The sequence below is a fragment of the Petromyzon marinus genome, chromosome 3, assembly GCF_048934315.1.
Source record: "Petromyzon marinus isolate PM22_M1 ecotype Great Lakes invasive population chromosome 3, UKy_Petmar_22M1.pri1.0, whole genome shotgun sequence".
Lineage (NCBI taxonomy): Eukaryota > Metazoa > Chordata > Hyperoartia > Petromyzontiformes > Petromyzontidae > Petromyzon > Petromyzon marinus.
The window spans coordinates 2,442,014-2,459,955 of record NC_133669.1 but is presented as its reverse complement, the minus strand read 5'-3'; the positions used below and the strand labels follow the sequence as shown (position 1 = coordinate 2,459,955).

General features: G+C 44.1%; 1 protein-coding gene across 24 annotated transcripts in view; it reads right to left on the bottom strand.

Annotated features, from left to right (window-relative positions):
- Nucleotides 1-17,942, bottom strand: part of LOC116951355 (myelin transcription factor 1-like) — a 291,238-nt gene that overhangs the window by 66,308 nt on the left and 206,988 nt on the right. For 22 of the 24 annotated variants that reach the window (XM_032970065.2, XM_032970058.2, XM_032969992.2 and 19 more), the window contains 2 exons: nucleotides 14,889-15,926; nucleotides 1,196-1,273 (listed from right to left, as the gene is read on the bottom strand). In XM_032970065.2, coding sequence (XP_032825956.1) covers nucleotides 1,196-1,273; nucleotides 14,889-15,926 — 1,116 coding nt within the window. The remainder of the gene's footprint in view (nucleotides 1-1,195; nucleotides 1,274-14,888; nucleotides 15,927-17,942) is intronic. The other 2 variants (XM_032970072.2, XM_032969956.2) reach the window with 2 other exon arrangements.

Below are 17,942 nucleotides of genomic sequence, written 5' to 3'. Positions count from 1 at the left end.
GACAAATTAGAAGCAAACCAACCATATATTTCATTAATACGATCGTAGAAAAAAATAACATGAAAACAACATTATGACTTTTGCAGACTATAAAGAGGGTATTTGGCTCGGTGAATATGAATGCAGTCATTCAAGCTCTCAATAAAAATATCTATAAATTATCAAAACTATTCATGAATATGAGTCAGTTCATTGTGGTATTGCATGAAAAATAACAAAATGCAAGTCAGCACAAGAATCACGGAGAGATGTACTCTCAACACGACTATTCACATTGACGCATTATATATTACTGGATTGGTGAAATAGGCATAAATATAAATGTATCATCTTTCGTGTGCTGAAAACATGGTTATTTTGAAAACCAATGAAAATGAACTACAGGAAGTTATTTAAGAATGTATAAAAGGCTCCAAATAAATGAGCGATACAAATGTCACGTACAAAAGGTTTGCTAAACAATTAAAGGTATGTATACAACCCAGAACTATTGGATTGGGCCAAACGCCAGATGATAGGACACTGTAAGAGCAGAGCTTGAAGGTCAAGCATCTACATTCAACCAATTACGGGACCCAGCAGACATGCAATGGTGCGATATTGGTGACAGACCACTCCGATGTTATGATCATCTCATCTCATTGTGATTTGGCTTCCCTGTAGAATAAAATGTAATATGGGGAGTCCCCCCCCCGCCTCATAAAATAAAATTCATAAACTATATTTTGACGATACTGCATTAGCAGTGGTGCACAAGGACAAATAACAGCAACAAAACTACACATTCGTTCAAAAAATATATGTAATCGTCAATGTTTTAGGCAATGGCCCTTCTTTTGTGTACCTTTCTTCATAGCTGAGTTTATTTTCAGAGTTAATGTTCATGAATGGTAAATTATATGGCTGTGAGGGTGACAAAAGAGAACGCAGGGCAGAGCGAAACAGAACTTGTCAATTGAAGCAACCATTATCTGCTTCGTGAAATAACGAAATGTGAATTAATGTAGGCGTCATGGAGGGCAAGTCAAGTTCGTAACGGCTGTCATGAGATTGCTTCTACTGTAATCGTGTACACCTATTTAATAATAATACTTCTTCTTTCACGAAGAACGCAGCGTTCATTGGCGTGAGAATTGTTTAGTCGGAGGCAGGGTGGGCGCCTTGGGGCAAGACGGTTCTGGGTCCGATTCCCAACCTTGGCGTCTTTTCTCGGTGGCGTTTGTATGTTCTCCACAGTTCTGCGTGGGGGTTCCTCTGGATTCTTCGGGTTTCCCTCAATAGCAAAAACAAACATACAGTGTAACCGGTATTTGCTAAAACATCCGAAAACATTCTTGATTTAAAGCTTTCGTGACTTGCAGGAATTCATACTCTTGAGTCTTTCGATCGCAACACAAGCAATCGTCTTCAGGTGAGAGATTGCTCGCGTTGCAATCGAAACGTCGCGAGCTATTTTTTTTATTTACGTGACTTTGCCGAAAGACCCAAGAATATGTATCCGAAAACTTGACCCTTAAAAAAACGTCTTGAGACTCAATGAGGCTATTCACAATACGAATTAAAAACGAGGAACTACAACAAAAACAGCATAAGTCTTCGCCAAAGGCCCACAACGACACTGACAGACGCTGCAACCAGAAACACGACGGAGCAGCGTGCTGCTGCTGCTACTCGCCGCTTTGGTTATTTCGCCGCATCCGCCACGCCACGTGATTGTCGTCTGTAGCCACGTGGTGCAGTGAACAAGGTGGCTGCGGTTGGAATGTCACTCGAGCAGACGGTCATACGGAGATGCAGTCACGTGTAGAAATATTAATTCAAAATCTGTTGTGGTTTAGCTAACGCGTACAAAAAAAATGAAGTAATCCTTTTCAGAAAACAAATACTCCGTCTCCCTTATGCTTCTCTCAAAATACTTAGGGAAAGCTTGCAATAAACAACAGAAACAATATTGTTATTCTTGAGCCAGAACTCTCCTGATACATTTATCAACTTTGCACAACTCTTAGCTGCTTCCGTTTATCATCGCTTTCATCTGCCATGTCCCCGCCGACTCTGCTGTAGAGGCCCTGATTTCACACTTTTATTAACTTTTAATTTTGACGACTCTAAACCCTCCCCAAGCCATGCCAGGGACCACAGTTGTGCGTGTCGAGTGACCCACAGTGGGCAAATAAGCGGAAACTTCCACACTTGTGCCGAATCAAAGTCGGTCACGCCTTGGGAGTGGGGCCTGTACATGGACGTGTCAAGAGGGCATGGCAGCCCATGCCATGCACTCTCTAATTTATGTGCACAATAATTACCTCCAATCTGTCGCTTTTTCCCCTCTTCCATATGTATGCACAACATTTAAAGCAGGACTTGTTGGTGCTCGAAACTTTTCGGGAGCGGTGAAATGGAATCACACACAGGCACTCACGTTGAGAAGTTGCAAGTGATGATGAAAATGGTGAAGACAAGGATAGTGATGGAAACAATTCCGTTGATGATTGTGATGCTTTAATTGAATGATGATGAAAACGACGGCGTTGTCACCACTACTGCTGCTGATGTAACTTCTGCTGCTGCTGCTGATGAAGATGATGATGACGAAGATGATGCAGAGAAGGTAGTGTTGCCTGGAAAGCCTCACGTCCACAACCTCGTCTTGAAGAGTGTTTGGTATTTGGGACGAAAGTGGCGTACCATGCTGGCGGGGTACAATACTCAAAATGTCCGCACAAATAGATTAAAGAATCTACTTGCTGTACTGTCTTCTGGTCATCTGGCAGCCACGTGATCCACCAGCCCATACATCCAAAGTGACATGTTGCAAGCATCATGTGCACAGTGCCTAGGGGAGGCTCGAAACAGGTTCGGATGTTCACAGTCACTGATATTGGTCATGAGCGGAGATCGAACTCTGCTCGTCGGATTCGTAGCGCGGTGTGCTCACCAAAACACTTCCGCTCCAAAGACAAAGATCCCCGTATCGCCTGAAACAGACTTTTGGGGCAAGTGCTGTTAGCGGGCATATATCAAGGCCGGCACGGCACACGAGGGGGTGGGTTGCCAGCACCACGCCCGACCGCCTTTGCCTCCCTAGTGACGATGTTTACACACCACACCAGGTACTCATTTGAGGCTGAGTCGACCGAGGGGAGGAGACCCAGGACCGGATCAGATAATCGTCACCGGTGTTGGCCGTGAGCGAGAATCGAACTCGGGTCGCCGGATTCGTAGCGCAACCGCTGCGCCACCGCTCCCCGCACATATAAACACATCATGATCCGGCCATGGCTAACATCAGTGGCAAATGATATCGGAACAGGACCTGGTCACCTCCACTTCACCATCCCATATTTTACCAGTGTGGTGAAGTATGGTCAAGCTACATGACTGAATGGTTTTGGGGAGGTCTTCATCCAGCAGCGGGTTGACACAGGGCTGGACTTCATATTTGTTCAAAATAGTTTATCATCACCAAAATGTTAAGATAATCTCTGGCTGCCAGTCCTTTAACCGGTGGCCTAAGCATCGCTGCTCCTCAGGTGGGCTGTCTTTACAGCCTTTGACATTGCTAAATAAAATATGTTTTAGCTTTGATCTTCCAAAATAAAAAAAAAATTACATTTATTTGTCAAGCCAGAAAACAGTGGCTCACGAACTTCGCAACAAACCCAGTGACATGAATTAGATTCCAAACATCAGTGGCACCTGTGTCCTTTGCCTGGTGGGGTGTGCACATGGTAGGTGCACATCTGAACTCGAGCGCTTTGCAAGCAAGGCTCGCTGAATCGCCACGGTATAGGGGTCGGCGTGGGTTTGTGGGGTTGGGATATGTTTGAATCATCATCATCATCATCAGCTACAGCGGAGTCATCATCATCATCACTCATTATCTTCTGCCATCATTGCTGTGTTCAATGAGTGCAAAGCCATCCCTTCGCTTAGCACTACAATATGAAAGTCTCAAATGCACATTTGCAATGCGCACTCGCGCGGGATACACGGCTGGGATGCGGGCAACGTCATCACACAGTCACCACCACGCACTTCGCCGAGCCAGACAGTCAATCAGGCAGGAATCCAGGCAAAAAAATACAGCCAGCAAAACAAAAATAGTTCTAATACAATGATAATTGTGTAGCATCTGCAAGGTTAAATATCACGGAATCGCCACAACTGCTCGTCAATGCAGGCAAACGGCGAATTGCACGTTGCTTGGCTTCAGCGATGAAGAGCCAGGCGAGAGGGGCGATGTTAAAAAAAATGGATAACGACAGCTGTGATGGCTGCCTTGTGTTAATGAACAGAATATGAAATGAATATTCACCGCACGACTGATGCAATATAACGTGCGTTAATGATGATCCTCAATGCGACCTTATCTCAAGATGATGTTAAAAGATAGGATCCATCACTCGCACCTCCGATTAGCGCAGTTAGCTACGTACGGTGCGAAATAACGCCAATGTAAATACATGGATGGAGGGATGTGATAGGGGAAATTAATGTATTTGTAGACAATTGTTTTGGTATGGGACAGTGGTGGCTACAGGGCCATTGCACAAGACTACATTATCGGAGGGGGAAACACAGGGTCGAGAAGAGTGCAGGGAAAGAGAAAAGTCAGCAGTACATACAGACGGCCATGGGAAGAAGTTCCAGGCATTCAGAGCAACATAGGAGAAGGGACAACCTTGCATTGAGTGGATGTTGTCTGTGGGGTTGTGACATAAGGCAGCCGTTGTTATTGCAGAGGGAGGGTAACGGAGTGAACAGAGTGCCATAAATTCGGAGAGGTAAGCAGGGGAAAGTCCACAGAGGATTTTGAAAGCAGTAAATGTGATTTTGTAGTTTCTCTGGGGATTTTGGAAGCCAATGGCAGGGATGTGTGCATGGGTTTTCGCGACCAGCCTTACAGTGGCGTTCTGGTTTATTTGGATTTTCGAGGGTTATGGGTTTTGTTAGGCCACAGAGTAGAACGTAAGAGAAGACAATAATGAATAGGCATCTCAGCAGAATAGGGAGTAGGAAAGTGGTGGATATAAGCAGAAGCTGAGCAGGCTGAGGATTGAACCACATAGAGAATACCAAAACTGGTGGATTTTTCGGACGAAAGTAAAATATATTGTAGAGTCAACGAACAAGTAAGCTTAGGGGTTTTAGCAGGATCATGAGATACGTATGCAGGATATGTCTGCAGTCTTTAAGGTGTTCATTGAAGATGCATTGGTTAATTATTCTACAACTTGCAGTTACGATTAGAACAGGGAGAGAGAACCGTGGTCATTGGAGAGGTACAAAGATGACAGAGCTAAACAATTAGGACACCATGGATGTAGAGATGTCAAAGGTGGTGGGAATAAATTAATCCTTCCAACGATGTTTGCAAATGTAGCGGGCTTAATGCAGATGTGGCAGTTTGCAGGAATTAATGGATGTATTTATATTTTTTCAGAATCAGCATGGCGACAGTATTACTAAGGGGCAAGAGAAACCAGATGAAGGCACGAACAACAGCTGTGATATAGGGAACTAGGGTTGGTAACCAGGTGGGAATGATTGTGGTGGTTGCAGAGTCAAGCAGATAAGAAGAGTCTGTTAGCAGACCGTGGCGGTGTCACTGTTAGAGGTGAGCAGCAGGGGGGTGTCAAGCCAAGGCAGTGGCGAAGCAAGAACAGATAAATGCGAGGTGGAACGCAGACTGTAGGAATGCCATTCCACATTGTCTCGACGTTTTGGGGCGATAGCCAGCTGATTCTTCACATCTTGCAAGTGGAGATAACGCCAGAGAGAGTTTGTTAAACAATGGGCATGGCATATAAATAACGATGCCGTCCCAAACGTGTATTTTGTTTACACATTTCAGCTACTTTTATATCGTTAAAGAAGGCATTGAGATGGCACAGCAATCCCGATATATGTTCGCCAAACGATGTATGTGCTTCCTATTGTATGTATCGTAGCACGTTTTAGTTGTCAATTAATTCAGAAATCCTTTCTTGCAAACGTTTATATGAAGTCATTTTATACGCGAAGATGATCATTAAGTGCAGTTTTAATTACGTCACAAACTGATAGCAAATGTGCGTCATGTAACAGCCCAGTAAAGCGTTGCATTTGTACGTTTTTTATTGAGCAAATCTTTGCAAGACAAATTATAATGCGGTGCAAAGCCTGTCTAAGCCTTTCTTAAAGAGGCTGCACTGCTCCTGCCCCGGTATTCCTCATCTAGGAAATTGAATTTCCAGTACGCTGCCCACCGTGTTTTTGGCTCATCTACAAGGGCCCATATCTAGAGGTGCCACTGCAAGAAGGGGGGTGGTGGTGGGGCGAGAGGGGCTGGGGGCGAACATTTAAATAAAAAAATGTAGCCGTGAAGCGAAGTGCCCGCCATGCGACAGACGGGGGATTACGTCTCCCAGTGCTGCGTGGATAGAATGCAAACTCTGGCTAGTATGGCAGCATGCCCACAACCACACACATTTCTGTGGCTGGAGTTTTTTTTTTCATTAGGATCTTGGCCAAGTGTGAGTTTTAAATTTAAAAAAATCAACCTCAAAGGATTTTCAAATGAAACATCACCACACCACTGCAGGCTCGTTTGACTGCTGCTTCAAGAGTAGATGCACTCCAGTCACGAGCCAACCGTATTCAGATCCTAATGTTGCGAAATAATTAATCATTCGGAGCTAACATTTATGCAAGTTTCATACCGACGTCATTGGCAAGTGTCATGCCCACACCGCCTATGCTGCTGCTATAGCCCATGGGCCCTTGTGTGGGCCAGAAATCTGTTCCACGTGTGCCTTGATTCTACTTCGCTCTCCCGTCTCTTATTTGTTCCACTACGGCTGCCAAGAGCTTCCGCTCCTTTTTACGCTGAGCAGCATTTACATCCTTGTCCCTTTTAGCAATGTGTTGTCCACGTTAATGCCTTCAAAACATAAATATATTTGTTTCACAATTATTATCTTCCGGAGGGGGGGGTGTCATTGCTGTTTTGTGTGTACGTGTATGCGGTTCCCAAACTTGACCTTGTGAGCCCCATATTTGTAAGTAATCCCCAAACGTTCTCCCGCCACTCCAAAGTGCAATCCCACTGCGCCCCCAAACTGCCCCCTCTCATCTCGGCCTGAAGATTCGACTCCGGCTTTCTTCCCAGCACCCCAATTTTGTAGGCCTCCTTTCTTCCCCTCAGCAAACCCGGCTCCGGCCCAGTCACTGTAAGCTTCCTGCTGAGCCTTTGGCAAGCTTTAGGCGTGTGCATCGATTAATCAATGAAAGTTAACGTCCTATGTTCACGGTACATGCATGCGATTGTGCGCCTACAAATTGATGATTTAAAGTTAATGGGGGAATATGCAAATTGCATGCTAATGTAACCTTTAGGCGAATGTAATGCACAAGACAGAACAAACAATACCAGAGGATATGAGACATGCAATACAAACAAAACAGCATACACAACACAATTAATCTATTCTTGAGTAAGAGCATGACCCAGAAGCATGAATTATTGCTGGGAGGGGATAAATCGTCACGTTCCAATCAAGTTATTTGGAATCCTCCAGCCATTCGAGGCTTCTCTATTTTTCCCTCATGTCGTTTTTTTTCAATATTGCACGGTGTTTCTTTCTTTAACATTTCTCGAAGACGTAATTTCCATGCGTAGCACGTGTTTTCTTATTTGTTGTTCAAACAACACGACACTTTTGCTTTTTAAGGCAGGTGTCGCTGACGAATCGTTTTTCCATGTTTTTTTTCTTTTCGGCAGTTACACCCTCATCATTAACGACGAAGAGCTGAGAAGCTGAATATTAAAAAAAATTCGTCATTTGTATCACCGTCGTTATTATAGAACAACAAAGTGTCATTGTATGATTCGTTTTTACGTACATATAACATATTACTCTTTAGATAGGAACAGGTAGGTGTGCTTTTGGAAAGCTGAAACTGGGTAATGAAAATTGACATATCAATGTGTCTAAAGAAGGACATGTTAAACAATGTGTAATACCTGCTGTGACGTGGAAAAGCAATAAACACCTTTATAAGCGTATGCATGCATGCACCAATAATGAATGCAAAAGGTACGCTTGATCTGCGTGGTTTCGATTTGCCATCACATTTCACTCTGGCAAAAATTAAAATACCACCTGGATAGTGATTCCTTATGACAGAAAAAGCCCCCAACGAGGATTTCACAGTGACTGATGTACGTCGAGTACTCTCCAAACCTAATACGTCTGGGGCTTGTGGTCCTCATGGCACACCAGGCACTGTGCTCAACACGCGTGGCTTCACAACTTGCTCTTCAAGCTGTCAACCAGCACCCACATGGTACCAACAACGTGGACATCATCACAATCAGCTCTACCATCACGTGGAGTCACGACCACGTCCTTGTGACCACTGGTATGGATTCCGTCAAGCTGGTTCTACAGGCAACCCTCGTGTCCATCATGTTTGGAGCTCAAGCCTTGTACATTTTCGAGTCCATGATCACAGCCCTTGGCATTCCTAAAACAGTTGATCGTGTCCAGCATCGTACACTACTTGCCAAGCTAAACATAATTTGTAACTCTAAATCAGCAAGCTTAGACTTCTAACGTTCTGATATATGCAGCAATTGAACGTAGCCACTCTGATACCTTCGCCATTAACTCCGGCTTCCTGCAAGGCACTGTTTTGCCTCCCAACATTATTACAACTTTGTAATTATGATTCGTCATCTTCCACTCACAACGCCACCAGTTTGCTGATGTGTTTAAGGAGTGAGCTATTGAGTCGCATAAGCCTACAGAGTCACGTACGACGTGCTTGAAGGAATTATGTCGCAGCAACCATCACCCCCCTACTGCAAACACTTGACAGGACCCTACTGAAAAAGGGGTCCTTAAGACGAACAATTGTTATATATAAATATTTTATGGTTAACACCCATATCCAGCGTGGCATGGGGAGGTCTTCTTCCAGTAGTGGACTGACATAGGGTGACTAATTAGTATTATATATAATTGTTAAAGTAGCACGAAATTATCAGCAAACTGCACGGATACTGCTGCAAGGTCAGAGACAACGTACGAAAACATTCGCATGCAAATACGATTGTGCTGTGCACGACATGCACCAGCATATCTATTTTTACACGAAGCAGAGCACTCTCCTCATTACCGACACACAATTTGCATCATATGCATTACAGACTGCAGCGGTTAACGCTTCCTGTTTGATGGTGCATTCTCCATTTTTCCCCCATAATTGCTCCAGTCCCCAATGTTCATATCCATGCTCCGCATTAGCGCAAAACCCAGGCAAAAAGAGGCTACAAAGCTGACCAAAAAAAAATCGGATCCACGGGCGAGATGGAGCATGCTGCCGGGCAATTCCATTAAAGTGTGCTATAATCACGAAATCCCCCCCCACTTCCTCACCATACGCTTCAGTGGATTTGCCCAATAATGCATATGGTCTGTGGCTCTCTCCCCCTGTCTGGGACACCGATGTTTACACCGTTAACATGTAGACTGCATAGACTGAAAAGTGCAAACAGCGACACTTGCGTGAGACGTACACGCAAATTATGGAATCTGTCTTCACAATTAAACCGAGTGAGTTCGACCACAACGAATAGGACTGCTTAATGGGATAGAACCGCAATGAGGGACGAGCCCTTTACATAAATCTCGTGGATGCAGACCTACGTAGGGATTTTGTGTTACGTTTCCATTCGTACGGCTTGCAGAGGGAGAATACCGCTGTATTGGGATCCTAAGTGTATTGCTCATTCCAAATGCTCCGACAGCTGAATGCGACTCGTGTAGAGTTCATATACATCGCCTGGAGTGTGCATACGCCTGCAGTGTTCATATACACCAGTGCTGATTCCCTGAGTTCACAGAGACCTCGGCACTATTAGGATACTTAGGGTTCATTGTTAATGCCCGAAGCGCCTAGAGCCAAACCAACACACACTTACAATATAAGGAGTCCGTAATGTCACGTTATATGTTTTCTTTAAGGCCACAGTGTTATTGACAAACGTGTTTAGTTTTAGATGTATGGTTCAATTACAATGCCTGCATGTGTGTTTCTTTGTACCTACCTTCTACTATTAACACCTACTACAATACAATCGGATAAAACTATATGAAAACTAAATTACACCTTTAAATACTTAGAGTTGTGCATTCTATTTAAAAAAAATCGGCTCGTATTTTGTCTCTCTCAAAATTGGTATGAAATACTGTGGACCATTCATTGCATCTGCAAGCATGAGCAGTCGAACCGACCGGTACCCTGCTCATTCAACACATCCCTGATTACATCACCGGGTAAGCGCAGAAAGGGGGAAACGTTGATTTGTTCGGACAATACTGTATTTAACCAAACAAAATCCGAAGTGGCCAATGCAGTTGCTCTTTCATGTTTATAATTGCTCACCGCTGAAAGTATAAGCCAACCATAATACAGGTTTTTTGTTTGGGATTAGATCGCGTAAATATATAAATGTGTCGTTAAACCCGCCACCACCCGACACAGACAATTAGTAATGTTTGTCACGTAAACAGAACATGCCAATTCGTTACTTGTACAGCACACCGGAGTGTTGGAGAGTAAATTCACAACATTTACAATCTGTAGACAGTGAATAAAACTCTGCACTAATGACCCCTATATTGTACGTATAGACGCAACAACATCATGATTGCAATTTATGGCATGAATGTGAAAAATAAATAAAAACACGTAAAGTATGTCAACTATGTGAAAGGTTAAACTCATTTTGATATTATATCTTGACTTAAAGCTTTCGTGACTGCAGGAATTCATATTCTTTGGGTCTTTCGGTTAAGTCACGTAGATAGGTTTAAAGAAAACAACAACACACCACGACGTAATTTAGATAATTTTGCGATTCAGAATTCAATTGATAATTTTGATATTCAGAATTCAAAATAATAAGAGTAAAAAAAATGGGAAAAACATTTGGATAAAAAACCCCATCATCCTCATTAACATTATCCGTGCCTTGCAGCTACCAGCGTGGACGCTGCCTTGCCACACGGCCAGCTTCTACAGGCATCAAATACAGCAGCAGCAGCGTTGGGGGCTTGGACACTGGCGGATCTTCAAAGAACGCCGCCTGCAACCGTGCAGCCGGGCATCAAGGCCATCAGCGTGAGTGCAGCTCACGTGGAGAGCGCCAGCGGTGTACGAGGGGGCCCAGGGACTGGAGACACCGAATAATATTACAAGGCTAATCGCGGATCATCATTATTATTATTACTGTGGAGTCAAAAAATATGCAGAGCGAGTGTAGCCCGATGTGCTTCGACGCAGTCGCGATGTGAAGACGATAAAAAAAAAATTCGCGGCTTGAGGAACGTGGTAAGCCACGTGATTAATTACGTTTTAAAAATGGTTAAAGGTGGAAAACAAGCAATTAATTTTCTATGTAAGGTATTTTGAATTATTTACATTGTACGATTTCATTAACAGACCAATTTTAAAGGTTGGCCAGTGGTTACCACATTGTGCTGTGTACTCTGCAACCTGAGTTCGACTCTGGGTCGTGGCTATCGTCCGTGGCGAGTGATTTCTGGCCCAGTTCTGGGACCTCCTCCACCCGTTTTCCAACCCGCACTGCCCAGTGTGGTGAAGTAAGATTCAATGCCGACACGGTGTGGGAAGGCGTTCATCCGGCAGTAGACGGACAGAGGGCTGTGCATTATTCATATGAACGCTTAAAAATTGTCTAATGTACGATTTTAACTAATCTTTGCCCTTAAAAAAAGGAAAGGTTTTTTTTTTTTCTCCTGACTATCTTATAATTATCAGGAGTCTTTACTCACATTTCACCCAACTGATTGGATGTCAGGCATACGTGACTTGCATTGATATTAAGTTTTACATTAGAACTGTTCTTCAAAATAGTGATGACAGCTTTTGTGATTCTGAGGATAATGTTATCACACTCTTTCATAGAATAGTCCTGATGAAGAAGACCGCGTGGCAAACTTTGGCAGATATGCCTTCATTGTTGATTACAAGGCATTATTTTAACAAATAAAAACACTCCGAAAATGCAGAGCCTTTCCATCAATTTCATGGCAATTATGTAAAGCACCGTGCCAAAAGTATGCGCGCACCAACGGTACCGCATTCTAGAGAATTGGATCCAAATTCATTTCGGTTCACAAACTGAAATCGGATCACGTGACTGAGCCGACAGTCTTCAGGGTCAGGAATGCGATCATCTAACACGGCGTCACATTCTGATTGGTTAATCAAGCCGTCTGTCTGATTATCATTTATCTTGATTTTTAACGGTTAAAGGAAATCTTCTCTTTATGTAAAAAAATGCATTTCTCACATTCTGTGCATTAATTGTGAACTATAGATTAAAGTGCATTGCACTGTGGACGAGTGCTACGATCGTGGTGGTAGCAGCATTGGCTCCCGGTCTCTTCCCACGCATCTCACTCTGCCTGCTCCTCTGCAACGCCTCCCGTATCCGCCATTTCCTGTCGCTACGACCCTCGTCCATGTATGTGTGTGTGTGCACGTTGAACTTCTTTCGCATCGTACGAAGCCGACCGTGCTACTCCATGCCTTGATCGCGTCATGACTCGACTACTTGCAACGCTCCCTTTCTACAGCCTCTCCCAAATCCCTCGTCTGCAAATTCAACAAAATGCCCCTTGCAAGTCATCTCACCACCCGCACCCGTAAATGAGGCCAAACCGCCCCAATGCTCGAATCCCTCCACCGCCTCTCAATCAATTTCGTGGATCAATATCAAGATTGCACTCACCAACTTCAAGATCCTCCGTGGATTTGCCCCTGCCTACCCTTCTCTCCTTATTATCTCACCACTCCCCTCCACGCACCTCTCGGCTCCGGGAGCCAAGGCTTTCTGTCCAAGCCCCCCAGCCGACCTTCGCCCAACGGGAGGTCGCTCATTCACCTCTGCTGCCCTTCAAAGTCTGGAAGTCCATTCTCCCACACCACCTGTGCTCTCAAATCCCTTCTTGCTCAAGTTCAGGCTCCAGGCCGTCGTTCGGTTTCCTCTTCACATGATTGCCCCCCTCTCCATGAAATAAATCGGCGCCCTGTTTCTGCACAGCATCTTCGGATGCAGTCACACGTTGATGCTGTACGAATCCAGGTTATACGGTGCGATGTGCTTGCCACTTCAGTGAACTGAGAAACGTCAGTGTTGTTTCTCAGCACACACTTAAACGACAACAGAAAAGCTTCGAATACAGCACCAAAAATGTAAACAGCTTGGCAATACAATCCATTAAGGGAGCCTCGATTTTGATAGAGGATATTCAACTACGCAAAGAAATGCGTGTGTGGCCAAAATGCAAACACACAAATGGGCACACGAGTTACGTGTGCATAAAACTCACATGTTTGGACCCTAATGCACACCTGCTAATTGTGTTGTAGGCAATGGTATTGTAAACTGTGTTGGTAAGTTTTGTCACAATTGTTCAAGAGATTTGTAGTTACGTGCTCTAAGATGTAGAGACAAATATTTTCCAGGCATCGCAATATTTAAAATTTTCAACTGTCGGAATGAAATAACGTTTAGGTAAATTAGCCAATGAGACTTCAGGACTAAGCAGCATTGAAGCTGCCAAAAAATTGTAGTAGTTTTCATTTTCCAGGTATCATAAACAGCGTGGGGCCTGTTCGATGTTCATTTATAGGGAAAAGCCTTCCATGTACATCACGGGACGTATTAAACAGCGTCCCGAAAATAAGAAAGCCCTGCTGAAACAACGTTCGCCTGGAAAACATTGGTACAAAAGGCCCGTAAATGAGCCTAAACTCTCTTGTGCTTTTTATTGGTGAAACAAAACGTTATCTATGCATCGATGTTTTTATTTGTGAAGTACCAATCAGCGCTTAGATATATGAAATTAAAACTCATGATAGAGATAATCTATAAGTTAGAGGAGGAAATGTATGCACATCTCCATAGAAAATTTAAACTCACAAAGCACAAAACCTATCCTGTCTCAGCTCACGCCACGTGGAGTTCGATCACATGAGTATGCTTTATGCGCTGCGTTCCTTTAAGTCATAAATTCCCAAGCAATTTAAATCAATCACCTGCTTGTCAAACTCTGATCGATTTCACCAGCAACCTCAGAGCAAATCGCTTAAGTTAAATAGCTCAAAGTTCGCATCGTGAAAGTTGCACCGAAATAAGATGTTTAAAAGTTGTCAGAGAAAAGGCGTATGTTGTAACTTCTTCCTTTAACAGTCGGCTCGATGTTGATAGAAAATGCAGAGTAAATGGCATGAATGCAAAGCCAAAGTAAGTTAACGTTTTGTCCGAATTAAAAGGAATCCGTAATGTTGAAGGATATTTTATTTATAATGGAATTGTAATAGGGATGAGTAAAACATCGATGGCGTAACAATTTGCAGCTCTGGCGATGCAATCGGGATCGTTGCATTTGAGGGTCGCGATTTGATTCGAGAATCCATTATTTTAATAATGTGGTCACTTTAGCGGCCTCTAGTGGCTGTAGGGAGTCACATGTAGCCATTACATACAACATGTAGGAATTGTATAACGTTTATTGGTCTGCAAGTTGATGCGTGTATCGCGAACTTAATAATCATTATTTGATGAATCGGTGCATGGTTACACCCCTGTTACACATCGTGTTTCATATCCTATTAATAATGAGTGCTTATGAAAAATGTAATGCAGAATTGGACTGCATCGGACTTATTGGTTGTGTAAGACGTTTAATAAGAAACTACATCAGGTAATGCGTGTGTACTGAAGTGCAGCATTAGCGCTAATCAGTGGCAACTGTATGCTCGTGGTGGAAACGTAGAGTGGTTATTCTGTTGTTGTTGAATGTTACCTTTTGAATGATACGTTTTTCTGTTGTGGGACTCAGCCGATTTCATTCGTCCTGCCGCTTTTGCTCCATATTTTGGTTCTCTGCTCCCCTTTCTGGAGTACTTAACGTGCCCTTCCGCTGTGTGCTTAGATTTGGTGACCTTTGACCTTTCCTTCTCCAAAGCAATGGCTTTCTCCAGAAGGCAAAGGTTCCCTTTAACCAAATCAAATTCATCTGAGTGATCTGTGCTGTCAGAACTTGTCGAGTCTTCATCTTCGCCCTCTTCGCAGTCGTCGCTATCATCGCTCCTGTTGTCAAGGCCGCACCCGTCGCGCTCGTGCTCTTCATACTCGCTGTCCCTCTCGCAGTCAATATCGTTGATCTCGCTCTCGTCGTCTCTGGCCGTGCTGCCCCCCATGGACGGGGATATTTCAAAGGTGGGAGACTTCGAGTTCAGCTGCTCCTCCAGTTTGAGGAGGTTGACCATGTCTGAGCAGCCGTGTTCTTGCGTTTGTACCGACAGGGGGTTTTCGCACACGTTGCTGCTGACGCTAATGCTGCTGCTGCTTCCGTTATAGGCGTCGGCGTTGTCGTCGGTGGCAGGTCCCGGGTGCGGGCGTTCGTCTTCCTGTTGCGAATACTCACTGAGTTTGCGAGCCAGGTCGTAGCATTGATTCCGTAGGCATTCTAGGCTGCTCAAACATACAGAATCTTCTACTTCATCTCTGCCACCGCCATCTCGCCCGTCTGCGGGAATCTGAAAGTTCTCACCTGGCTTCTCCTGCTCTGAGTAGAAGCCCCGGTTTCCTTGTGTATCAGCTTCCAGTGCCGTAAGATGGTTGTGACTCCTCCAGTCCGAGTCTTGTGAGTCTTCACTGTCACTGGAACTACCAGTGCTGCCTCGACGCTCATTCATTGCACTATTGGCCACCTCCTCTGCAATTTTCCCCAGGTTCAGTAGAGACTTGGCCACCAACTCCTCATAGTTTCCATACTCGTCCGGATTGCTGTCATCCCTTACATCATCTAGCTGCGTGACCGCTAACACAGACCGGTTACCTGCAAGAGAGCAAAATTCAAAAGTCAGTATATATATCTCGTATAATGCAGGTGCTGTCACAGACGCTTACGCAATGTCATGCTGTTGTAAAGATAGGAAGTTAATTTGCCGTACATTGCTGCACTTGCTGTTAAATTATCGTATTAAAGGCAAATTATTTAGCTTTGAAGGCTTTCTAAAACTGTCACCTTAAAAAAATTACAATGTTAATTCGAGGTCTCAATATATGATATGATTTCCTGATAATTGGCAGCGGGCTTCATTCACGAGCAGCTACAGTGAGGGAAAAAAGTATTTGATCCCCTGCTGATTTTGTACGTTTGCCCACTGACAAAGAAATGATCAGTCTATAATTTTAATGTTAGGTTTATTTGAACAGTGAAAGACAAAATAACAACAAGAAATCCAGAAAAACGCATGTCAAAAATGTTATAAATTGATTTGCATTTTAATGAGGGAAATAAGTATTTGACCCCTCTGCAAAACATGACTTAGTACTTGGTGGCAAAACCCTTGTTGGCAATCACAGAGGTCAGACGTTTCTTGTAGTTGGCCACCAGGTTTGCACATATCTCAGGAGGGATTTTGTCCCAGTCCTCTTTGCAGATCTTCTCCAAGTCATTAAGGTTTCGAGGCTGACGTTTGGCAACTCGAACCTTCAGCTCCCTCCACATATTTTCTATGGGATTAAGGTCTGGAGACTGGCTAGGCCACTCCAGGACCTTAATGTGCTTCTTCTTGAGCCACTCCTTTGTTGCCTTGGCCGTGTGTGTTTGGGTCATTGTGATGCTGGAATACCCATCCACGACCCATTTTCAATGCCCTGGCCGAGGGAAGGAGGTTCTCACCCAAGATTTGACGGTACATGGCCCCGTCCATCGTCCCTTTGATGCGATGAAGTTGTCCTGTCCCCTTAGCAGAAAAACACCCCCAAAGCATAATGTTTCCACCTCCATGTTTGACGGTGGGGATGGTGTTCTTGGGGTCATAGGCAGCATTCCTCCTCCTCCAAACTCGGCGAGTTGAGTTGATGCCAAAGAGCTCCATTTTGGCCTCATCTGACCACAACACTTTCACCCAGTTGTCCTCTGAATCATTCAGATGTTCATTGGCAAACTTCAGACGGGCATGTATATGTGCTTTCTTGAGCAGGGGGACCTTGCGGGCGCTGCAGGATTTCAGTCCTTCACGGCGTAGTGCGTACCAATTGTTTTCTTGGTGACTATGGTCCCAGCTGCCTTGAGATCATTGACAAGATCCTCCCGTGTAGTTCTGGGCTGATTCCTCACCGTTCTCATGATCATTGCAACTCCACGAAGTGAGATCTTGCATGGAGCCCCAGGCCGAGGGAGATTGGCAGTTCTTTTGTGTTTCTTCCATTTGCGAATAATCGCACCAACTGTTGTCACCTTCTAACCAAGCTGCTTCACAATGGTCTTGTAGCCTATTCCAGCCTTGGGTAGGTCTACAATCTTGTCCCTAACATCCTTGGAGAGCTCTTTGATCGTGGCCATGGTGGAGAGTTTGGAATCTGATTGATTGATTGCTTCTGTGGACAGGTGTCTTTTATACAGGTAACAAGCTGAGATTAGGAGCACTCCCTTTAAGACTGTGCTCCTAATCTCAGCTCGTTACCTGTATAAAAGACACCTGGGAGCCAGAAATTTTTCTGATTGAGAGGGGGTCAAATACTTATGTCCCTCATTAAAATGCAAATCAATTTATAACATTTTTGACATGCGTTTTTCTGGGTGTTTTTGTTGTTATTCTGTCTCTCCTTGATCAAATAAACCTACCATTAAAATTTTAGACTGATCATTTCTTTGTCAGTGGGCAAACGTACAAAATCAGCAGGGGATCAAATACTTTTTTCCCTCACTGTACAAGCATCACACTCTCGCGATCTTCCGGAAAATACCAAAAGAAGGATGACGTCATATTTGATTCAGCACCCTTAAAAATCTCCAGATACAAACTGTTGGAGGGTTCCGCTTTTAAAACACTGAGCAGTTCGA